The sequence below is a fragment of the Clupea harengus genome, chromosome 14, assembly GCF_900700415.2.
Source record: "Clupea harengus chromosome 14, Ch_v2.0.2, whole genome shotgun sequence".
Classification (NCBI taxonomy): domain Eukaryota; kingdom Metazoa; phylum Chordata; class Actinopteri; order Clupeiformes; family Clupeidae; genus Clupea; species Clupea harengus.
Window position 1 is genome coordinate 17119661 of NC_045165.1, and position 25992 is coordinate 17145652.

Here is a 25992-nt window from a genome sequence, read left to right on the forward strand (position 1 = left end):
GGTAAGTTGGTACATCCTGACCAAACTGGGTTTATTCCCAATAGAAACTCCTTCCACAACTTTAGACGTCTTCTAAATATCATGCATTCTCCCAGACTTCCCAAAAAAGACCTTATTATCCTCACTTTGGATGCTGAAAAGGCATTCGACCGGGTTGAATGGCCATACTTATTTGCAGTCTTGCAGAAATTCAACTGCGGTGAGAAGTTTGTGTCCTGGACTAAGCTGTTATACAATGGCCCCTGCGCCAGGATACTCACTAACCGGACTCTTTCTACTCCTTTTCAGCTTGGCAGGGGTACTAGGCAGGGATGCCCACTTAGCCCATTACTGTTTGCGCTAGCCATAGAACCACTTGCTGAAACCATTCGATCACATCCAGAAATCCATGGCTACAACACAGAGTTTACCAAAAATACAATATCATTGTACGCAGACGACATTTTGTTATATGTTACTCAACCAATGATTACAATTCCATCAGTACTGAAAATGTTTAATTTATTTGGTACTTTTTCTGGGTATAAGATTAACTGGAGTAAAAGTGAGCTACTACCAGTACAATTTGAGGATCAAGACTGGCTCAAACAGCTTCCCTTTCATATAATATCGGACAACTTAACCTATCTGGGTATAGTAATTACCAAGAACTATAACACTCTTTACAAGGCTAACTTCCCTGTGCTGTTAAACAAGCTAGAGCACAATATTCAATTCTGGAGAACACTCCCTATCTCCCTGTTGGGTAGAGTAAATGCTATTAAGATGATCTTCCTCCCCCAGCTACTTTATCTTTTTCAAAACTTGCCTATATACCTTACAAAATCTTTTTTTAGGAAACTGGACTCTATTATTCTTCCCTTTATATGGAACTACAAGTCTCATCGAATAAAAAAGGACCATCTCTGCAAACACAAAACCAACGGGGGGCTGGCACTGCCTAATTTTATTCTATACTACTGGGCCACCGGAATACGCTCTATTGCACACTGGTTGGATGACACTCCATCACCCTTCGATGGGCTAGAGATGGAACGGGAGGATTGCCTACCATTCTCTATTAGAGCAGTTATGCTATCACCTGTACCAGTCAAAAGAACCTGTTTTAAACACAACCCTATCATTCACGACACAATTAGGATATGGAAACAACTAAGAAAACATTTCAAACTTAATGCAGTGTCTTTTTTGCTTCCTATAGCAGCAAACCCCACCTTCACTCCCTCTGTTCTGGACGGGACCTTTAATACCTGGAAGCAAATAGGAATTTGTAATGTTGGCAACCTGTACATAGAAGGGACTTTTGCTTCTTTCCAACAACTCCAAGAGAAATATAACTTGCCAAAGAATCAGTTCTTCAGATACCTTCAGATTAGAGACTATGTCAGAACACATCTTCCTAACTTTGAGAAGGCAGTGGCAGACAAGTTAGAGAGTTTTATTAAACTGTTTGCTAACTCTCGTTACATAATTTCACAACTGTATGACACACTACAAAGCATGTGCCTTCCCAAAATGGACAAAATAAAAGAGGAGTGGGAAAAAGAGATTGGGGCCGTTATACTTCCTAATGTGTGGGAGGAGAGTTTAGAATACATCCACGACTGTTCCATTAATGCCAGACACTGTTTAATACAATTTAAAATCCTGCACAGGCTACACTTTTCAAAGACAAAATTGCATAAAATTTTTCCAGAAGTCTCACCTTTGTGTGATAAATGTGAGTCCATGGAGGCTACCTTATCACATAGTTATGCTCTTTGCCCCAAACTTCAATATTATTGGGTCGAAATATTTCGGTTTCTTTCTGTGATCTTGAAGGTTCAGATAGAGCCAGACCCTATTTTAATAATTTTGGGAATATCTGAAGAGCTAAGGAAATTAAATGTAGCACAACAGCGTCTTCTGGCATACGGTCTAATAGCTGCAAAAAAGCTGATCTTACTTCTCTGGAAAAAGAAAGAGGTACCCTCCTTTAAACACTGGCTGACTGACTTGACAGATACTCTACATTTGGAGAGAATTAGATTCATTCTGAAAGACAAGCTGAGGGACTTTCAGAAAATTTGGCAACCTTTGATCTCTCATCTTGATAGAGAATTGAATTGACACCCAAGTGAAATGCACTCCTAGGGAGGGATGGGTGGGTTATGGTAAGGGAAGGGAGGGGGGGTTGTGGTGGGAGGGTGTCTGTTTTGGGTGGGGTTTTTATTTTGTATTTTGTATTTAATTTTTTGTATGGTGTGTGATGTTTGTGTACATTTGTCTTCTCTGTTGTTTTTGTTTGTGAAATGAAAAAGGAAACATGTTGCTGTCAATTGCCAATTTCACTGCTGTATGATGTGTTTCCCAATAAACATATTTGAAACATTGACTTGGTCAGCAACGAATGCCCCATGTATTTTGACCTCGGTATTTCTTAAAATTGTGTCTACAGCCATGGGCCTATTTTCTCTTAGCTTCAGTGGGTGCTGCTGAAGGCTTAGTGCCACGGCTAGCAGAACTAATTCTGGAGTCAGCAGAGTAAATAAGCTCATACGATCACTTTGAAAAATGTGTTAAACAGACATGTTAACCACAGTTTCTGGTGTGTTCAATCAAATATTTGATCCCCTCTAAAACACACAACATACTCATGGTTGCCTGCAGAGGGAGATAAACACAGCACTGTACTTGTTAGGTGAAAATTCACTCAAGTTACTTCAGGACTCCGGAGTTGCATATAAGTATATTTTATTAAACAACAACAAGCTCGTTGGGCTCTCCCACATCCGGCAGGCCAGAGAGAGACACAGGCCCTCTCTCAGACAGAGAAGGAGCCCGTGCTCACTCCCACACTGCAGCAGGCGAGAGAGAAGCAATATTGAACACATCGCGCAAGGTTTATATAGATAGAAGTTAGAGTTCTCAGACACAAAAACTATTTGTCAGCAGGGATAACCACGTGGTGGGTTGCTGATGTCCGAGGCCCCCTGTCTTGCAAGGATGTCAGTTTTGCACAAGGTCGAAAGAAGCACAGTTCGACCCTTCTTATCACCTCTTGTGCAAACATGCTCTTGCACATATGCAGACTAAGTGGCACCTAATAATCTAAGTTACACATACACACACAGAAACGCCAAGTTCCTGCTTACATAAGCACATGATTCATACAAGGTCATTATTAATACAAGGCACTTGATTAATATAGTCTTAAGTCATTAACAGTGTTTCGAAATTATCTTTGTCAGTACTCTTGGACCTGTAAACAAACAATGAAAATCTCAAGTCCACAATGTTAAAAAAAAAATGATGTATTTATTAATTCACATATTCACTCCTCTTCTTCCGTCTGGAGACCACAACACCTCCTTGAAAGCTCTCTGTCCGTCTGCCCTCAAACAGAAAACAAAGCAGCAAAAAACTTTGTTTAAAAAATAAGATTTAAAAAGTTCAACAGAACAGAAATTATACCTTGTAGTGAAATACTCTTTCCCTACCTAATCTCTAAACCTATTTAATATTACATTATAGCATACATAAATGTACACTTTCTGCCCTTAAACAGAAATCATAGCAGCAAAAAAATGTGTTAAAAAAATTATGGATTAAAAAAATGTACAGATTAAATTTATAGATAAAAAGAAATAACATTCAACAGAACAGAGATTACACTTTAAAGTGAAATGCTTGTTTTTGCAGCCTCAAGGGCGTCCGTTTTGTCTGAAGGTGCATTTGATACAGGACACCTTATCAACCAAGGCCTTTTACGCAGGCATTACGCTGTTCTGAGGTTGTTTGACTTAACAAGACACAGTATTTGGAAACTCAAACTTTTCTTCACCCTGTTTGACGCTTCATAACTGGATAAGCAGTTGCACCGTAAATGGAAGTCTCTTAAACACAAAGTTTGGCTCACAAGAGATCCTGGGAAGCTAATGTTAGCGGCTTCCCTGCTAGCCTCAAATTGAAAGTTTGAATTGGGAGTGAAAAGCACAATAAATACACAATGAAAGCTGCAATACATCCAATGGAAAACCCAAGATAGCATTAAATCTACACATACATCTAGCCAGGGCCGGCCCTGACATAAATAATAATAAGTATTTTTTAAATAAAAATAAATAAATCAGAACTACAAGGGCATCTGGGCTTGGGAATGATCCTATTTATCAGGTATTCAATTTCTGTCCTACCCTGTCAGCGAACTGGTTCATGCCCTGGTAGTAGGACTCGATCCCCTGATCAGCTCTGATGTTGTGGGCCAAAATACGTTTGCGGTTAGAGAGCCAGATGTCTTTACGCCGAGCCTCCTCCTCAGGGGAACTGTAGGATTTATCTGAAGGGTAAACAGTCAGATAAATCATTGTTTATTCTTATGAGTTATGTAAGTTCTCTGCACTTTTAAGTATGCAGAACTAATATACGTGTATAACTTCATGCTTTATGCTGTATACTTATTCTAAAATGATTGTACATGCATAGCAGTATACAAAACTTTGGATAGCATACATGTCAGCCTATTAGGACAGTATAGGTTTAGTTGTTTGCAAATATTGAGTGATGTGCCTTTTGATTGCTGTGCTCATAAAATGTATTAATTGCTGTGATCTCATATTCACTGTTGGTATTGCTGTGATCTACGTGCACCGTGTGAAATTGTATTGCATAGACTATTCCCTGCACAGACTTCCGATGAGGGCTAGCAAATTACAAATTACTAATTACCTGGACAATTACCTACCGACCTATCTGCGGGAGCGAGGGGCAAAGGGGGACGCTACAAGAAGAGGGAGCTGAGAACACACTGGGTGCCCGGCGGGGACCAGGAGACGGGTCAACCGAACGAACGGACGAAAACGAACGAACGAACGAACAACTGAACGAACAACTGAACGAACGAACGGAAGAACGGAAGAAAGGAAGAAACGGGCTGCCACGGAGAGAAGCAGCGGAGCGCACGCCATCGTACCGGAGAACTCCGGTTGTTGACTGATCAAAGCTTATACTCCCGGAGCTAAGGGACGTAAGCCTTCTTTTATCGTTGTATGTTCCATTTTATATTATGTACATGGCCTGCGGAGTGTTGATCCCTTGCCTGTTTACCCGAGGACTGCTGGTTACGGAATGGAAGAAACTCCACTGACGCACCGTCGAAACAAGAGAAGCCGCCGACGTGAAATGACCCAAAGTTCACAATACCCAACATAAAGGAAAGTAGATTTACCATCCTGATACTGTGCCCTGTGTTGTGGTGTTGTGTATATTGGACCGATACTTGGTGATTACCACTTTTCCTGTAGTGAACGTGTCTGCCAGGTCGGGGAGGCCGCGACTGACGTCACTGGGGATCCCCAGGGAATCCCAACGACGTGAGGGTGCAACGGCCACGACGTGACATCGACCTCGCTTCAGTGAACGGATCACGGCCCGGATTGACTACAATTGGTCCACTGTCAACCGATGCCTTGTGACTGGACTATCTGGTGGAGATGGCTTGGAGTTTAAGATGCTTTTAAACCTGAAATTATAGTCAGGGCCGGAGTGGGGCCACTTTTCAGCCCGGGAATTTCAGGCCCAAGACCGGCCCACTTTTTCCATGGTAGTGGAAATTGGATAAATGAAGCAACAGTTCAGCTTACTATCCTGTTATTTTTTTTATTATTAATACCATGGTTCAACAAATAATGTAAAGGTTAAATAATAATCCACTTAAACTGAGAAGTTAACAAAAAATATTCCACTATTCCACAAGGATAGGTTGATAAATTAACAAAAGCAGAAATAACTAAATAAAGCATTTGAAACGTATCCCGCTCTTCAACAAAGAGGCATATTGAACTAATGTTTACAGTTCAACTCACAGTACAGTATACCGTAGTTACATTGCGAATAGCACCAACAGCATCTACAGCATCAGTAACCGCCTAAGCAGTGCACTGGGTTTAGCCACTTTATCTATAACTGTGTCGTTGCTTATAGACATGAGGATTTCCTTCTCTATGCACATTAACATGAAAGCCTCCAAGTTGTCCTGACTCAATGAGCTTCGTATCCTATTCTTCACAAATTTAAAGGTTGAGAAGCTTCTCTCACATGCAACCTGTGTGATGGACAAAGTCAACAGAAACGTATATGCTAACCCAATGACATGATAAGCATCTGTAAGGAGGAGGTTGTACTGTGAGAGTATTAAATGGACACAAATGGCACAGTTTTTGGGTGATATAAAAAGGCTAATATTTTAATTCAATTTTATATTTTGCTTGCGAATAGGTTGACAACGCTACAACGATATTAACCAACGCTACAACGTTAGCCGAATAGTTACGTTGCTAATCATTAGGCCTATGTCTCTCTTTACCAGTTGCCACTTGGCACATTTGGCAGCATCCTCCTCCAATGCCTTTCTTTTTTTTAACCTGGCTTTTTCAGCCCCTCCTGGCCTCTTCCTCCCATCCATCCTCCCTGACGCGTATCGTTGCGGTAGGGCCGGCCCAGCGGTAGCCTATCCGAGAAAACGTTTTGGAAAAGACGGCCTATGGACCCAACCAACTCTATTTGGGAAGGGAGAACTTCCTCGCATGGTACAACCTATGCAGAGGCTGCGGTGTCAGAATGCGGAACGTGTGTAGCCTACTTTAAGAGAAGATGGACTAACGTGACAAATGTCAAAAAATAAAATTCTCCACCGGCCCAGAAGTGAAGCGGCCCACCGGGAACTCTCCCGATTCTCCCGATTACCCACCCCGGGCCTGCTGGTGGTGCTTCTGTGTCCTGGGCATTCCGAAAATCTAAAGAGGAGGCCATACGGCTGACAAACATTGTATGTATGCAGAAATATCAACATACAAAACATTACAAGATTACTTCTTCGCTTTCTCACCAAACTTGCGCTTCCATGCTTTGAACTTCAGGTCCTCCAGAGAGAGGCTGGCACAGCTCACCACTGGCAGAAAGGCAGCTGCAATGATCGACCCTATGCTGCCACACACAACAGCAACAAGATGGGGTTTTACTCAGTCATATGGTTGAACCCAACACTCTGTGTGTGTGTGTGTGTGTGTGTGGTTTATTTGACCTGTTTACTTGTGTCTTAAAACCACCAGTGGTTGTTTGGTGGACAGCAGTTTTAGGCCAGCAGATGTAAAACAGAAAATCACTTTACTAGGAGTAGAAATGGCCACACCAAAAAAGCTCTGTCCTTTTTGCTTTCCATCTACAGCAGAAAAACAGTAAAACGTCCTCCTCAGCTTGAATTTCACTTCTGGCCTCTGTAAGAATAAATGTTCCCCATTTATACTACTTATTGGGAGAAAATTAAAGGTGACATAGGTGTCAAAGGTGTCAAATTTACCTTATATGAATCCATTGATATAAGCCCTGATGTGTTGAAATTACCAAACAAATCATCAATCCAACAGTTTATAATTTTCAGATAAATCAATCCACCAGTTAGCATTAAAGAAATAACAGAAAACGAATACGGTTTACCTCAGAGCAAAATAGCAAGAGAGAAAAGCGAGAGGATAGAAAAGTGGAGCACAGAAGCAGAGACACTGTCAAACTCTTGGATCATTTAAAAGGTATAACAAATTGGCTTCTTCCTTGAAATTCGAATTATTCATTATTTTTTCGAGACACTGTAGTGGTGCAAAAAGATACAATAAATAACATGCGACAAAACAATTTCCTTATTTCTCTCAAAATGTAAAGACAATCATCAAGAAACACACATGGCAATATTTCTGGAAAAACTAAATAACAAAGAAATTATACATAGCAACCCATACTTTAAGTCTCTTGATGCTTAAGTCCATTATGAGGTTAAACAAAGGAGGGCCCAAAAAGAAAAGGTAGGCCTTCAAACAAAATCCAGCCCTGGTTAAACAACAAACAAAAAGATTGGTCTCACCCAAAAAATAATCTCTCTTGCAAAAAAGGATAAAAAAAAATGTAAAAAAGTACCGTAAATTTTTTTTTTTTAAAGTACCGTATATTCCAATGATCCCCAAACAGGCAAGAAAGATAGGATATACTCCAAAAACTGGCCACAGGCTCCTTACAAGAAATCCTCCAGTTTTCTTTTGTTTGGCACACGCAATGGCTTGTCCACCTGCTAGGAAAGTCTCACAGGTGTCCCACATATGCACCTCCTTCCTGTTGTAGGTGTAGTCCCACCATAGACTACATTACCCACAATTCTCTTATCACCTTAACTTTCTTATCTAAATTTCACTGAAGCAGCATTGGCTGCAAACAAGGTTGTAACAAGGTGACGCACTTTTCCCTTTAAAGCAGCGCTGAAATCAAAACTCTGTCTCTCTCGCGGTGGTTTTACAACAGTGAATACCATTCATAAAAGAGATACCCCCATCTGCAGGAAAACTTCACCCGAACAAAGGACAACGCAACCACGACTCGTATTGAACTTTTGTTCCGAAGTTCCGAAGATACTTTGTCTCGTTTAGTTGCAACCTAAGTTTATACAGGTAGGATTACACTGTAGCCCAGCAGTGTCCTGAGTAAGAGAAGGCGACCGGCTTCCCTTCTTCGTTTCTCCACGTCGACACAGAACTTCTACATCCTTTGAGACCCATCGGACGTCCAACAAGGCCTCCCAGAGTTTCAGCTGACGAGCTGAGAAGGATACGGACATCTTCCTCGAACCTGCGTTCTGCGCTGTTCATTGGAAGTCCGCAAAACACCGTTGATCGCTAAGCAAGAGTGTTAATCAAGTAAGGCTGACATCTGGGCAGATATTAGTCTTATATGTGTGTTTAATCTATGTGTGAAAGTATTGTTGTTTTATTTCATTTAGAGATTTAAATGCGCAATCGGTAATCCACAGTTTGTACAGTCTGTGACCGTACATTACCTTTCTTTGTTTTACTTTGATAATCTGTTAGATCGTGCATGTGTCAGCCGTATGGCCCCTCCTTAAATGTATGAATGCCCAAGACACAGAAGTACCACCAGTATGTAAATATAAAAATAGCTTTATTTTTATAAAAGGTTTGAAGATCATTTATGTTTTAAAAGCAGTCTTCAAATGAATTAAAACATCCACAAGAAAGGTCCAGTCACGAGCTGTCATAGACAACTGGGTCTATTTGCAGCAATGCAAGAGCGTAATGATCTTGGTGAAGAGCTTGGTGCGTGATGTCGTGGGCGACGCCCCCTCACGCCGAGGGAATTCCCTGGAATCCCCAGGCAGTCGCGGCCTCCCGGAACCGGCAGCCACATACACCACAGCAAAAGGATATAATCAAAGCTAGCCAGGTCAACACACAACGCAATGGGATCAGGATGGTAAATTGTACTTCCCTTTACACTGGATATTGTGAACGTTGAGTTGTCCAACACTCCGCAGGCCACGTACATAGTATAAACGGAACGTTCAAAGATAAAAGAAAGCTTACGTCCCTTAGCTCAGGAATTATGAGCATTGATCACATAACAACCGCAGTTCTCCGTGACGATGGCTTGCTCTTGACTCGTCTGCCTCTATCCGTTGCAGCCCAGTTCGGCCAGTTCGTTCGTTCGTTCGTCCGTCCGTCCCCGTCTCGCGGTCCCTGCCGGCCACCCAGTAAGTCTAGGTTTTCCGAAATCCGTAAGACACATTTCAGAAGAAACTGTTTGAGAAAATGTTTGAGAATGAGGCCCATTTTTTTTTTCAATAGGGCAGCGATCCGCCTACACCCTTTTACAATCAATTGAGGACTTGCCTTTACTTAATGATACGACCATACCTCGTGCGGAGACTAGGCTCAGTGTGTTTTGGTTCACTTACAGACCCATGGTGAGGTTCCTGTTCCCCTGGTTCCCATTGTCCAGTGACCTGATCATCATTGCTGATCTCAGGCTGCTGTGTGCTGTGTGTGTGTGTGTTTGTGTCGTTTCGGGTGTCGATAAGGTGCCGTCGGTTACGCCTGTACCTCTGTCCATCTGAGTCTCGTACTTCTCCGTACGATTCAGGTGCTGATGATTAGCCCAGCGTGGAGAGTCGATGAGGTTGTTGGAATCCCGGTCACGAGCCCCCAAATATGATAGGTGAAAATTCACCCTAGTTACCTCAGGACTACGGAGCTGCATATAAGTATATTTATTAGACAAACAACAATTGCAATCGGGCTCACTCCCAGCACAAGGCTGAAAGAGAAGCAATGATAAACACATCGCACAAGGTTTATATAGACAGAAGTTTAGCGTTCAGCAGGGATAACCACGTGGTAGATTTCTGACGTCCGAGGCCAGGATGGAAGTTTTGCACAAGGTCGAAAGAAGCACAGTTCGACCCTTCTTATCACTTCTGGTATAAAGTATAAATTGTAATGATCTGTACTTAAAAAAGTGCTGAATTGATCACGTATCAAGTACACAGAAAAACCTGACATACAGTGTTGCCTAATATATCCGTACCAAAACGTAAGCAGAAGAGGAGGAGATGTCAACTTATTTGGTCATTTCAGCCCTTTCTGGCACTGTTGGATCTTCCTTCCAGAACTGAAAGTTTTGGTCACGTGAATGCAGCTGATTTAGAGTTTCTTTTTTCTCCGGGTAGAGGAGGAAGTAAGTTTGCTCTTTGTCAATCTAACCACACTTCATCATCGTCTACAGAACGTTTCACTCTCAAAAAGTTAAAGGGCTTCAGATTCACTCTCATACACCCTGTGACAGACCGAGCCTCGGTTGCCGTCAAAAATGTGTGTTTGGCCCGAAAAGCTCCGAGACAGAGTGAGGGTTCAAATATAAGTTTTAATATGCTTTAAATATCCTGGAGAACTGCTAAGCCTCTCAATTTAACAATTAAACAAACAGCAACAGTCTCCAGGAATATCACCAGCCTCTATCTGCAGAGGACAACATTGTGTATTTAACTTAAAACTACTAGAGGTCGAATTACATGTAAACATTTTTTCGTTCATCTCGTTACATTTAGCTTGTCCTCACATGACCTAGGCGTGACCTCGCAATAGCATGTTCATAACAGTATTAGCTCCGGACATTCTGGATAACAAAGTCAGAATCAGAATCGGAATCAGAATCATGTTTATTGGCCAAGTAAGTTTACACAAACAAGGAATTTGACTCAGAGTTTAGTGGCTCTCAGTGTACGTACACAAAATATACAACACAACAGCACAACGGTCTCAGGAATCTAAGAAATATATACAGGGAGGGATGGCAATATACAGGAGCTGTGAAATGTAAACACACAGCGACAGTGGTACAGGAGGTAGAGAAGTCGTTTAGTAATCAGAAGGTTGCTGTCAGAAGGTCCCTGTCGAAGCGTCCTTGAGCAAGACACTGAACCCCTAATTGCTCCTGATGTGCAGTGTGCCATCAGTGTAAATGTAAAATGTGTATACCTTGTAAGTCGCTTTGGATAAAAGCGTCTAGTAAATGTAATGTAAATGTAAATGTAAACAACAAGAAGTGGAGAGTGCAAGAAGTGCAGAGATAAATATTAAATGATAAGAGAATGACATAAGAAGTACAGTATATACAGCCTGTATAGTTATACAGTAAAGGGGGGAATGTATTTTGCATTTGAGAATAAAATAAATAAATATGATTTGTAGGTGTAATTGTACAGTGGTTATTACAGTGATCCAGCGTTATTGCACAGTGCCACAGTGGGTTACCTGTTCATTAGTGAGACGGCGAGGGGGAAGAAACTGTTTGTGTGTCTGGTGGTTTTGGCGAACAGTGTTCTGTAGCACCTACCAGAAGGGAGAAGTTGGAATAGGTTATGTCCAGGGTGTGAGGGGTCTGCAGTGATTTTCCCTGCCCGTTTCCTGACTCTGGAGGTGTACAGGTCTTGGATGGTGGGCAGGTCGGAACCGATAATCTTGCAATGCATATTTTTTCCTGAAAATGTTATCTTTGCATTTTTGTAACAACATATATAGACTGGCTGACTGACTGTTGTTAAGTTAAAATGAATTGCGTGTTGGTTTACAGAGAAATCAGAGTAACGGACCGCCACACGTAGCAATTGGTTTGATACAGCTGAGTTTACTGGTTTTAGGATTGGACAAGATTCAGTCGGAGATGCAGAGCTCACAATAGCTCTGTCACCCACGGCTGGAGAACGCGTTCTGAATTTTACATGTGATCACAATTGGTTTATAAGTCCAGTCTTCACTGATGGTACTTTCTGGGCCCCACACGTATACGCCTCTCTGTGACTTGCATGTTTCAGTCGTAATTTCTGGCCTGACAATTAAGTTTCTGTGAGTCTCCACTCCCTTCCTACAGATAGTTTCCCTATCTCATCTGTCTCCTGCCCAGGCTGCCCTATGACCTTGGAATTTATGTCACTGGTCATCCTAAACTTGAAAGCATGTGCTTTGAATGTTATCTTAGGCCCCTCTGTCTGAAACCTGTTTTCCAACTGCCTTTACTGGTTAAATGGGCATACATTGTTAATAGAAATAAAATATTGACCGCACAGTATAGACTGTGTTTGGAATGACTAAGATGGAGTGATGGTCATTAAATACGTTAATTAGCTTTGTGTCGTGCCTAACAACTCCCCTTACCTATTCCAAAATCAGCGCACAACACTGCCTCTTGGGGCTTATTGCTTAAATCAATCATAGATATGTAACATGTCTGCCTTGAATATACACAGTTTTTTACCCCTGAAGCTGATAGCCTATTTCTGGACATTAGTTGATTTTGTAAAACTGAAAACAACAGCAACAAATAAACAAATGAAAACCAAAACCAAACAAACAAAAAAGATTTATGGTTCCCCCTCCTCAAATGATGGAATGTAACCCATGTGATTCATTCCTCAACTCACATGGACAACTAACCATGCCACCACAAAATATAAGTTTGGTTTTCCTGTAGTCATCTATACTCTTACCAGATCCCAGTCTAGGCTTCTGTAATATGTTTGTTACAGGAACAGGAACAAAAACAGGAACAGAAACAAAAACAGGAACAGGAACAGGAACAGGACACACATTCAGAGTGTTCATAATTAGGATGTGAATATAGTAAGTATTTAACTATATAAAAGAAAAAAATCCTTTTATGGTGTAGCAGGGACTCTAGAGCTGTATGTGAGATTACTATTGGTTGTGATTGTCTGTGGTTTTTGATCCATTCAGAATTTGAGTTAAAGGTTCAAGGAATTCAAAACACTTGTTGAGAGGAAATGTTAAAACCTTTCAGACTTGTGAGCGTTGACATATCAGAGAAGAATGTTGTACTCTTCATATATAGAAGGTCAATATGGGAGAATCCAATCTCAACACTGAGTGAGTACATGCATGCTAACTCTGCTTCCCTTAAGCCTGATGATTACATGAAAGCTATGTGATTCCTACCGCAAACACACAATTCAGCAATGCTGACATCAAATATCCACTTCCTTAGCCATTCTGATCATTTACCAGAAGTCGATGATGGCAATCTATGCTGAATATTTTCACAGTCCACCAACACTTGTCAAATTGTCAAAATGCACATTACATGCAGGACCTTCCTGCACAAGGACTGTACATTCAATCTCAGATATTAGTCAGAAAATTGCAGAACACAAAGATCTTGGCATGTTTTTTTTTAAATGCTGTGATTTTGTCTACAATGGATTCTTGATTGTTTTTATTTGACTAGCCTACTTGATCTTATAGTCTTATTACACTAAAGTAGGTTATATATAATACAATGCACTGAACATATGATTCCATGTTACTAACGATAACACTGAAGATGTAAAACTCCACCAGAAGCTAGCAAGTGTCAAGTGAATCCACAACATCACCCATCTTTTCAAGGCATTAGGTTACCCATGGATTAAAACAGGGACAGGCTAACGTGATTTAGGAATCATACTACCAGGTGATACGTAGCCGATTTGTATTGGCATACGATCTACTTGGATGTAGGCTAGTGCATCATTTTTTCAGCCATGTTGAGAGCAGCGGTCTCTGTCTCTCCAGAACTAGAGCTAGCCCAGGGGTGTGTTTACCAACTGTAGATGTGGAATATGACTTCATCATCATCATCGCCTACTACCCCTTCTGGGGCTTAGGCCGCAAACAAGAGTTCTCCAAGCATCTCGGTCCTGAGCCAACATCTCAAGCTGTCCCCAAGTGTAGCCCATTTTCTTGGCGTCTGCCTCCCAGTCTCTACGCCAGGTGTTTCGCGGCCGACCTCTCTTTCTTTTCCCTTGGGGATTCCACTTGAGGGACTGTCTTGTGGTGTTTGTGGCTGGTTTACGGAGAGTATGGCCTATCCATCTCCAACGTCGTTGGAGGATCTCTTCGTCCGCTGGCTTTTGGCTGGTACGTTCCCACAGTTCTTTGTTACTGATGGTGTTAGGCCAGTGGATCTGGAGGATTCGTCGCAGACAGGTATTGATGAATGACTGGATTTTGTTTGTCGTATTCACTGTAGTCCTCCATGTCTCAGCTCCGTAGAGTAGGACTGACTTCACATTGCTGTTAAAGATCTTGATCTTTGTTGTGATGGCCAGGTCTTTTGCGCTTAGTTGGAGGTACGCAACTCTGGCCTTGCCAATCCTGACTCTCACATCTGCATCTGTTCCACCCTGCTTGTTGACAATGCTGCCAAGGTTGGAATATGACTTGGCCTTCATCATAGTTTATTACAGTACAACAGTTGCCGTGGTCAAAGTACATGAAACTGGAACTGTCCTCCTTTTTATTTCATAGATAAAAACATTTGATATTTTAGTAAAATATTGACTGCCCAACTGGAAATGTCCCCAGTTTTCATTCAGAGATCTGGTCACCTCACCCTTACCTTTACTTATCATGTAATGAGAAATGCTGATGTGAACTGTGCCTGTGACGCGTGGTCATCACAGCCAGAACAGGAACTAATTGAGAACCAGAACAGGAACTTGAGGTCACGTGGACAAAGCTGATTAAGGAGAGCGGAGAGGTTAAAAGAGCATCTGCATCCTTCACCTAAGGGCAGAAGAGTCAGTGTTTAAACACTTATCTGTCAAACTGCGGCTCATCACCATCCATAGGATCTTACAGGGAACAGGTAAGAAATATAAAAAATTTAAATTCAAATTCTCTCTCTCTCTCTCTCTCTCCCTCTCTGAAATACACACATATACCCACTGTGCTTGAGAATGTAAACTATCTGTAATTCAGCGTGTTGTTCTTGTTATTTGGCAGCATGAGGTTGTTGATCATTGCAGCTGCCTCTCTGGCAGTGGTGAGCTGTGCCAGCCTCTCTCTGGAGGACCTGGAGTTCCACGCATGGAAACTCAAGTTTGGTGAGGAGATTAAAAACAATTTCATTATATATTATTGTAATCAATATGTCGTTAAAGTGTTCATATAAAAAAAAACAATCATTTGTTAAACAAAATACACCAGAATACTTTTTCTTTTGCCTAAAACCTTTCCTGACAAAAAGGCAGTGGTGTTTCTCTCTCAATGTTTTGTCCTATTTGTGCTACAGAGAAATCCTATAGCTCACTTGAGGAGGAGGCCCATCGTAAAAACATCTGGCTCTCCACCCGCCGCAAGGTCCTGACCCACAACATCCTGGCTGATCAGGGCATCAAGACCTACCGCATGGGCATGAACCAGTTCTCTGACATGGTAAATGGGTCTAGCTGAATTGCTCTGTGTATTCAGTATGGTTGTCCTCTTCACTGTGGTGTGTTTCAAGGTGTTTTACATCTTCTTCTTTTACAGAACAGTGAGGAATACAGTCAGACTGTCCTTAGAAGAAGCATGATCCCCTCCAATGAGACCAAAGCTATGCCCCACCGAGGCACAATAACCTCCAAACCTAAAGGGGGCGCTGCTAAGCTGTCAACCTCTGTGAACTGGAGGGATAATGGCTGTGTTACACCTGTCAAAAACCAGGGGAAGTGTGGGTCCAGCTGGGCCTTCAGCACAGTAAGTTACTGAAAGAGGAATAATTGTGTGTGTATGTGTGTGTGTGCGTGTATGTGCACGAATGTGCATTTGTGTGGACATAATGTAACTTGTCATATTACCTTGCATTTCAGACAGGTGCGCTGGAATCCAACTACTGCATACAATATGGGCACCTGCCCTCTCTGAGTGAACAGCAGCTGGTGGACTGCTCTCGGTCCTATGGAAACAAGGGCTGCAAAGGAGGTCGGATCGATCCATCATTTCAGTATGTCATTGATAACGGGGGGATAGAGACAGAGGCCTATTACCCCTACGAGGCAAAGGTACTGTAAACTATTCAAATCAGCCTCTTCAGCAGGCACCACGAGGGAGCAGAAATACTTTATTTGTATGGCGCATTTCATACCAGGAGTTAACACAATGCGCCTAACAGAAGGAAAAGAGGGGGGGGGGTTTACAAACACTTGTAAAAGAGACAGAGATTTTCAAATAAACAGAAAAATATTACAGTGAGTGATAGGCGAGATCGAAGAGGTATGTCTTAAGTGCATGTTTAAAGGTTTTCACCGTTTCAGCCATTCTTAGGTATTTTGCCAGAGTATTCCAAAGGCTAGGGGCATAGAAACTAAAGGCTGCTTCACCATGTCTCTTTGTCCTGGCTTTTGGAACTGTTAGGAATTCATTGCCAGAAGACCTCAGGGATCTACTGGGTGTGTACCTTGAGAGCATGTCTGTTATATATTCAGGTGCATGACTATGGAGTGATTTATAGACTTTTTGAAGAGCGAGTTACATTAGTGAAGCCTGCTCGTGATAAAAGCGCGCATCAGTCTTTCAGTGTCAGCCTGAGAGAGAAACGGTTGCACCTTAGCAATATTTCTTTAGTGATGAAAAAGATGTTTAATTATATTTTTGATATGGGTTTCAAAATTGAGATCTGAGTCAAATATGTCACCTAGGTTTCTGGCCTGGTTCTTGGTGTTAAGTGCTAGTGTTTTTAAATGTGCAGATAGTTTATCTCTTTTGGTTTTTACACCGATTACTAATACCTCTGTTTTATCTTGGTTGAGCTAGAGAAAGTTTTGTGACATCCATACATTTATATCAGAAATGCAATTTACCAAGCAATCAATAGAGCTGTAGTTGTTGGGTGTTACAGAAATATAGAGCTGGGTGTCATCTGCATAGCTATGATAATTGATGTTGTGCCTCCTAATGTCATTACCAAGGGGTAACATGTATAGACTGAAAAGTAAGAGCCCTAAAATGGATCCTTGAGGGACCCCACAGGTCATACAAAAATGTTTGGAGCTGTGGTCTCCGAGGGCGACAAAGTATTCCCGGCCAGTTAGGTCCTAAACCAGTTTAGGACTGGACCAGTGAGGCCAACCCAGTTTTCAAGTATATCAATAAGGATATCATGATCGACAGTGTCAAAGGCTGCGCTCAGATCCAGAAGGGCCAGGACAGATCGTTTTTTAGAGTCAGCATTAATCCTGAGGTCATTTACAACCCTGACTTATGCCGTTTCTGTTCTATGATTTGAACGAAATGAAGGGGGGAATCCGTATTGCGGCTGGTCATTTACACACATTGACTCAAAGTGCAGTACTGAACAGACTCTAGGAGGGAACTGGAAAATGGCTTTGGCTTATCCTTTTTCTAAAAAGTATTTTGAATTAAATACAGTGCTTGTTCAGCATTTACATCTAACCATAGGTTTATGTGTACAAACATTATTACATGGCATCAGAATGTTAAATATTCCTATCTCATGCTGTGCTGAATATTGTAAAGCCAGTATATCCACAGGAAAGAAACATACGATCACTGCAAAAATCAGAAATGACTATGAGGATTAATTCCTGTACTTCAACTTCTGGCGCAAGGTGCCAATAACATTAATGTCATGAGTTTGATTCACAGGAAGCACACATACAGACACGAGTGTCTGCTAAATGCAATGATGTAAATTAACTATCACAAGAAAGGCAGTTTCATTTTATTGTAGACCTGGTGATTGTTGACCATGGAAAAAGTAGCAACAGAAGCATGTTGTAATGGCCCTCATTCCAATACCTATCAGGATGGATCCTGCCGCTTTGATCGCTCTGGTGTTGCTATCACCTGCAGTGGATATTCTGATTTGACGCCCAGGGGTGATGAATCGGTACTCCAGTGGTACGTGGCCAATGTGGGACCCATGTCTGTTGCCGTCGATGCTGATGACCACTTCCAGCACTATGGATCTGGTGGGTTGTCTCTTACACCTGCGGTACTGTTTATTGCAGACCTCTACAAAGGCATTTATTGATCGATTGACTGATTGATTAATTGATTGATTAGATGTAAGGGGACCACTATGAGCCCAAGAGAAGAATGGTGTGATATTTAGTTGGATAGATAGACGGAATGACTCATTGGTTAATTCAGGTTTGTTTTGCAAAGGTGTCTTCAATGACCCTTCCTGCAGTAGCAGTCATAGCAACCTTGCTGTGTTGGTGGTGGGCTATGGAACTGAAGGTGGTCAGGACTACTGGTTGGTGAAGAACAGGTAGGCTGACATCACATCGTAACTTAAATAAGATCCATCTATCTATCTTATGGGATGTATTAAATAAATGTCTGTACAGTAGTGGTAACAGCCTTTTTGAATGTATTTGTATAGCTTTGGCGTTTCTTGGGGAGAGCAAGGCTACATCAAGATGTCCCGGAATCGGGGCAACCAGTGTGGCATTGCATCTTATGCCTCTTATCCTATAGTCTGATGGTGAGTTGGTGACACGTACTGTATGACTCGGATCACATAAGATTTGAAACTATCTATATCTATATAGATTCTAGAGATTATTAGTGTCAGTATTTTACAGTACATTCAATTCATTCATTCAATACATTCAATACAATTACAGTACATTCATTAGTTGATGACAGAAATCCCACTCGGTTTAACAACGTTATTTGAAATGCGAATTTGAGAAATGATCTTATGTGCACACAGTATTGATTTAATTTCCAGATTCATACTCCTTCCTTTCAAATGAAAGTACTCTGGCCAAGGAAGTAGGAGAGGACAAAGCGCCTATTACATGAGTTAATAAGTAAGAGGCCACCAAAATCGAAGAAGTCACAAGTTTAGGAAAAAAATTGTATTTCATATGAGTATGTTTAACACCTGAAAAGTATTAGGTGGCGAAAGACTATATGGGTTAGGACTCGTAGTGAGAGTCCTCTGTGACCAACCTAATATTTCACTGTTTTCACTATTTTCACCGTTTGTCCAACAGAGGTCAACCAGAGACAATTAGACGACAAGATGACTAGACACCTCACTGATCTTTTCTTACTATGCACTTTCAACTATCACCTTTCATCTTTCATTTCATAGCCTGATATGTGATCTGCAAACCATCAGTAATTTCAATGGCTGACATCATTGGGAGTTAAATATTATCATTGGGAGTTAAAGATCATCATTGGGAGTTAAAGATCATTATCTAGCCTATGAGCCTGTGATTAAAGTCTTCCTTCAGCTGTCTCAGCACAGTTCTTTTCAGCTTAAGAGTCTGAAGTGACATTCACTGATTGTGTATCTGTACACATATATGTATATCCTTGTCTTGGTCATGTCAGGCTTTGTATTCCATGTGATCTCAGCACCACATACAAAACCACAGTGGTCACATGTTTGATACGTGGTGTCCAGTTTCCTCTTCCTGCAGCCATGTATACAATTGACCAAAATACAGCCTAGATGACTTCTGATGTAGTGTGATGTTTATATATGTTACCTAAATAAAAATGTCATCTTCAGAACATGAATTTGTGTTTTGTGTCATGATTTTTTTAGCAATAAAATTCTTGCTCATGTTTACATCAGAGCATGGACCCGCTTCCCTATAAGAGCTCTTAATATAATGTACTTCAGTAAGCTGCTAATAATTTAACGTATGAATGAATGATATATATATGAATATACGGTATGTTGCTAACACCAACTCTAAACCTTATCTTAAGCAAAACACCAAGTATACATTGTAATGATCTGTATGTGACGGGTGGGAGTGGGATAAGTCAGTGTTCTGTTTCACATGACCAAGCCTAGCGAGTCACCTGACCTTCATGTGTCATGACGTAAACGCAGGTAAAATATAGTACACCGCAAAGTCATTCTTTTGTTTGAAATCGGAGCGCGGCAAACGCAGTGATGAGAGCACTTTTTGCATAGGGATTCTGCCAGCGGTGATTTAACGCGAAGTGGAGAAGGACGAGTGCTCTTTTAAGTGTAGGTCTTAACTTCAAGTGTTAAGTTATAACAAATTCTATTTTTAACCAAAGCAGAACTTGTTACATTTCACTGTTATCTTAATCAGGCGATCTGTATTTATTGCCACTAGGCCAAATAAACATAACAGAAAACAAATACACAGAAACAATACAGTACATATACAAAATTGGATCACATATCTGACTACTGGAGGAGAAACACCATCTTCTCCACCTGTTTCCTGGCAGAGGTGATGGCAAGAGACTATCATCTATCATCCCTGCAGGAACCTTGCTGTGGATGAGTGTATGGTGGCTTCCAAAGGACATACTATGTGGCAGTACATGAAGGACAAACCAACCAAGTGGGGTTTCAAGTTCTTTGTGATAGCAGACTCCAGCAATGGGTACACTTTGGACTTTTCTGTATACACTCGAAAGAACAACTTCTCCACGGGGCAAGGCCTCTCTTATGACTGTCATGTCACTGATTGGCAGAAGGTATTTGGGGTCTGGATACCATGTGTACATGGACAATTTCTATACAAGCCCAAAGCTTTTAAAGGACTTGATTGCTTCTAAGTTTGGTGCTTGTGGAACATACAGAGATTTCCGGAGGGACTGCCCACACAGTGCTGTCAATGCACTGACAAAGAAGTCCCACTGGATAAAAGAGATGGTTCTCTTGTCTTTGTGAAATGGATCGATACACGAGAGGTGTCTGTCTGTTCCACCATCCATGCAGCCTACACTGCGGATGCAGCAAAGAGAAGAGTGAAATCCAAACAGGGTGTCTGGTCATCACAGTGCTTTCCATGCCCCTCGCCTGTGGTAAGAGTACAACAAGTTCATGGGAGGTGTGTATTTGTCAGACCAGTTGATCCATTACTACACAACACAACACAAAACTGTGAGGTGGTACAGAAAAATCTTTCTTCACTTCCTGGACATTGCGGCCACAAATGCCTACCTTCTCCACAAAGCACTCATGCAGAACATGCACAAGGACAACATGACCCACAAGGCTTTCCTTGAGGAGCTCACTGCACAGCTGTGTGGTGTGACAATGAAAACAGAAAAGGCTCCTGTAAAGAATGCCAGCAATATTCACAAGCCAGTTTGTGGGCCTCGTGCTAACCGCAAGATCTGTGCATATTGCAGGACACAGGGAAAGTATCACCATTACATATTTGATCCTGATTTGTATATACTTAATCTTGTTATTTGAACACACTGAGTACGTGAACTTGTATTTCCCCTTTAAGAAACTTGGTTTAGTTGGCATCTCCTTTTAGTCTTCAGTCTGAAGTTGCTGATCTGAAGAGAGGTATGCCTGTTCCCATGTCAAAGTATATTTATAAGTGATAAACCCTCACAGATATGGTATAATGATGACATAACGGTGTATATACTAAAATATTGAGAACATGCAACATGTGATACATACGATGTGATATTTAATGCATTTATCTTGTTTTGTATTATGCCATGAGGTTCCTAGCATACGTTTTTCCTCTGCTAACAGGCTAATATCCAGTGTTTTTGATGACTGCATGTTACAGACTGTCTCGTTGTATGTTAATGTGTACAGTGTACGGAGCCCCACTTCGCTGGAACAAAGCATCAGAACTTCAGTGCGTGGCTATTTCTTGCTCAGCAAACAGACTCACACAGAACACAACGCAGGACTCGTTACAATGGTGCCGTGATCCGGATAAAATGATTTACTTTTTGGCTCTGGTCACTCTGATGGGCCACTTGGACGGTTGTTCAAGGATATACAGAAAGCCTTTCCAGTCTGACTCTCATTATTTCTTTCGAAGTGTTTTATTGATGTCTGTGTAAAGCTTTTATGTCTAAATATAAGCATCACTTGTACTCAACAGTTTCATTATTTTGAGTGTTGATTTTCAACATGTGTGAATAAATTATTTTTGCTTGTATCTGTTGCATCTTACTTTCCATTCCATGTGAAAAACTTATATTAGGTAAATGTGAATGTTAATAACTCATTAATAAATGGTGATGCGTTTCACACTTTACAATAAGGCTCCCTTTTGCCAGTTATAAATGTTAGTATATTAGAATATTTATTTTTTTGGGGGGAGGGGGTGGGGACCATGCAAGGTTCAGCCCCCCCCCCACCCCCCTGCCAGGCCCCCCGCGGTGCGGGGGCTGCAGGGGTAATCTCTACAGGTCTGGTAGTAACAGATACAAGAATGGTAGGGAGTGTGCAATGGGCTAGTATAGCCAGTTAAGGGATAGACAGTGGGTTGCCAAGATGGGGATCTTGCCATATAGTGAGCCTGCATCGCTGTATGAAAACTGTGTTATAACTCATTTATAATGGCTTATTAATTACCTATAAAGTGTTTATAACCTAATTTATAACCTAATTATAAACCATTTATAAACCTTTATAAGGGGAGCCTTATTGTAAAGTGGTACCGCACTTACATATATGCACTTACTTATATGCACTTTCTTGTATGCGCTTTCTCGTATGCACTTTCAAAACTGATGGTTGTGGGGGAGAGAGAGCCACAATGACATTCCAGGGCCTTTGACAGATGGGCCATAGTGGGGATGGGCAATCACAGGGCAGTTTACACCTATCTCATCAATATTCATTGTGGTTTTGGAGAAGAAATTACTAATAATTAGTAATGAAATCACACACACTTTCTGAATGCTAAACCCACCTATTTGAAGCTAACACCTATGTTTACAAGGTTCAGAGATAAAAAGTTTTTGTACAAAGTCTGAGCACCTCTGAGGTTTTTGTAAGGGTATGTTTAGATTTCATTTAAATAAAATAAAAAATAAATTTACTACATTCCCTTTACTCTCATGATGTTATTGCTGAGGTCTTCTAGAATATAATCATACATGCCACTTTTGCCTCATTGTTTTTAGTTGGGTGAAATATACAAAAATATCAAGGCATGGCAGACTACCTAAAAGAGTCAAAAACCGGCCTTAGAGTCCAGAGTGTTACAGTCCAAACGTGAACCCCAGAGTCTCGACAGGCCGCAGTGTCTGCCTGCTTCCTCAATTTTTTTTAGAATCAAGAAAAATCCCGTGCGTAAGCCAAAACAAATTATCCTCTTCAAAATCAAAAGTAGCAATGCATTGCAACGTGACCAAAAATAGGAACAAAAAGAATATCGCACTTCTCACCGCTCCACGAGTTGAATTGTGGATTTCGAACAGTCCAGAAGAAGCTCGCGATTTAATAAAACAACAACAACTTGTGTGTATAAATGTAGGCTTTTGGCTGCCTAGGTTACAATCAGATTTAATTATTTAGCTTGCCGCCACTTCTCCATACAACACCACCACCACGAGAAAAGAAAACCTCCCCTTTTCTGCGTTCACCTGTCCCTCCTATAACAATAAAGCAACCGCAACCCCAATGTGCAGGCTTAGGTGATCGCTAATTTTGTCCCATCAGTATATCATTCAGTGGGATATGGTACACAGATCATATGGCTAGACTATTATCTCCAGCATTCATATGGAAGGTACCTGAGAGCCTATAACTGACCTTTCTCAGCACCTATGACACCTCACTCAATATTTATGTGATTTTTAAGCAACAGTCTTAGATTTAAGTGTTTTTATGTGCTATGTGCTCAAGTTCTCGAGGAAATTGCTCAGTTGCTTGTCCCGATGTAGGAGTTCAGTGAGTTCACAGAGTAAAAGATACTGTAGGACTAGGCTTTTGATTAATCCCTGCAATTAGTGTTTATGTCACTGAATTTATTTTAGGCTATACCTGAGCCTGTAGTATTTAGATAAGTTAACTCTGGTATGTTATTACTGCACAGAGAAACTTTCTGTTAAAATGTAGTAGAGAAAACGGTAAAAGCTGCAAAATACAAAGTTACCAAAAAGTAGCACTTTAGTACTGTAAATAAGCAGTTACTCAAGTACTATGCACTACTATATGCATTAGGCGGAGGGGGACTATGGTATTGAATGATGAACTTAATCAATGAACACCATCCGCACATATTACCCCCTCCCCATCCAGGTGGGTTAGAGTGGTGAGCAGAAGGTTGGAGATGGCATTGTCTCTGCTTCTGTTTGCTTTATATGCACACTGGAGGGGGTCAAATGAGCTTGGCAGGGAGATGCAGATATAATTTTTCACCAGCCTTTCAAAGCACTTCATTACTGCTGATGTAAGAGCCACTTTGGACGGTAATCGCTCAAACATGATGGTTTACTTTTCTTGGGCACCGGGATAATTATGGACTGCTTAAAGCAAGATGGGACGACAGCTTGGGCCAGGGATGTATTGAAGATCTTGGTATACACTGGAGCTAGCTGGTCAGCACAGGAATTAAGGACCCTCTCAGGGATCTGGTCAGGCCCAGCAGCCTTTTTCCCATTTACCCCTTTGAACACCCTCCTCACATCACTCTCACTGACTATGAAAGGGGGTTCGGTGTTAGGGGCAATCATGTCGGACATAACTGCCATTGAGTTTTTGTTTTCACCCCTTATCTCAAAACGAGCATAGAAAGTGTTAAGTTCATCAGCAAGGGAGGGGTCAGAGCTACACACCGAGCCGGGCTTGTTCTGAAAGACAGTCATAATCCGCAGGCCCGTCCAAACACTAGTGGGGTCACCTGCATTGAAGTCGGCTTCCACTCTGTCCTTATATCGGCGCTTTGGAGCTTTCAAGGTCTTCCTCAGGCCATAAGCAGCCACTTTTTTTGTCTGTCACGTCCTCCCGTAGTAATCCCAGCATTGTAGGCGGCGGTGCGCGCTGGACAGATGATCCAACAGTGCCAGAAAAAATGTATTACTGAAAAATTCATGATGCAAAATACAAATTCATGCTCTGAAGATGACATTTTTATTTAGGTAACATATATAAACATCACACTACATCAGAAGTCATCTATGTTGTATTTTGGTCAATTGTATACATGGCTGCAGAAAGAGGAAACTGGACACCACGTAACAAACATGTGACCACTGTGGTTTTGTATGTGGTGCTGAGATCACATGGAATACAAAGCCTGACATGACTAAGACAAGGATATACATATATGTGTACAGATACACAATCAGTGAATGTCACCTCAGACTCTTAAGCTGAAAAGAACGTCTCGGTTACTTACGTAACCTCGGTTCCTTAAGCAGGAACCAGATATAACAGTATGGTACATGACGTCAGTCATGGCTACAAATCGAAGCATTTATCTATTCACGCCTGAAAGGCCGCGAGATCTGTCAGCGCGCGCTCCTGGCCCCGCCTGCCAGGAGTACTATAATATCATTACGCGCCCTCAGATCTGCCTTGGAAAGAAACTGAGCAAGACAATCAATCCAAGGTAACACTGTACACGCCAACTTTGTTATATCTGGTTCCTGCTTAAGGAACCGAGGTTACGTAAGTAACCGAGATGTTCCTTATCGCAGTTCACTGCGATATAACAGTATGGGACCCTATACATTCCCGCGTGATAATACAGTGGCAGCCAATTACACACACCAGCTCTACTGAAGCCTTTGCCCTCATAGAGGTTCATACGGCCGCTGGCGGTGAACATATTAACAGGGCAACCTCTGTCATAGGCGGCAAGGATCGCGATCCTGCGCCTGTAGGAAACCACCCTGGAGTGTTTCTTGTGCAACAAACATGTAGACACCGATGAACACACTTATCATATACATCGTTCTCAGGTCAGGGGATTCAGAGATCGCTTGCCTGCAGAACACCATGAATTTAACAGGGCCACCTTTATCATAGGCGACAGAGATCCGTGATCCTGCGCCCGTAAGAAAACCCTGGGATGTTTCATGTGCAACATAACATGTAGACACTAATGAACACACTTAT

At 41.6% G+C, this 25992-nt stretch overlaps 1 protein-coding gene across 1 annotated transcript; it reads left to right on the forward strand.

Annotated features, from left to right (window-relative positions):
- Window positions 1-15118: 15118 nt before the first annotated feature.
- LOC105908272 (procathepsin L-like) lies at window positions 15119-19230 on the forward strand. Its single transcript, XM_031580138.2, has 8 exons — window positions 15119-15253; window positions 15442-15584; window positions 15681-15887; window positions 16001-16192; window positions 17956-18121; window positions 18318-18423; window positions 18538-18639; window positions 19157-19230. The coding sequence occupies exons 1-7, from the start codon at window positions 15154-15156 to the stop codon at window positions 18635-18637; spliced, it is 1014 nt and encodes a 337-aa protein (XP_031435998.1). The 5' UTR covers window positions 15119-15153; the 3' UTR covers window positions 18638-18639; window positions 19157-19230.
- Window positions 19231-25992: the final 6762 nt, after the last annotated feature.

Excerpts from the sequence above, each read along its gene's own strand:
- LOC105908272 (XM_031580138.2), top strand. The coding sequence starts at position 15,154 with ATGAGGTTGTTGATCATTGCAGCTGCCTCTCTGGCAGTGGTGAGCTGT. Across the intron at positions 15,254-15,441 it reads CGCATGGAAACTCAAGTTTG|AGAAATCCTATAGCTCACTT; the intron begins GTGAGGAGATTA and ends TTTGTGCTACAG. Across the intron at positions 18,122-18,317 it reads CTTCCAGCACTATGGATCTG|GTGTCTTCAATGACCCTTCC; the intron begins GTGGGTTGTCTC and ends TGTTTTGCAAAG.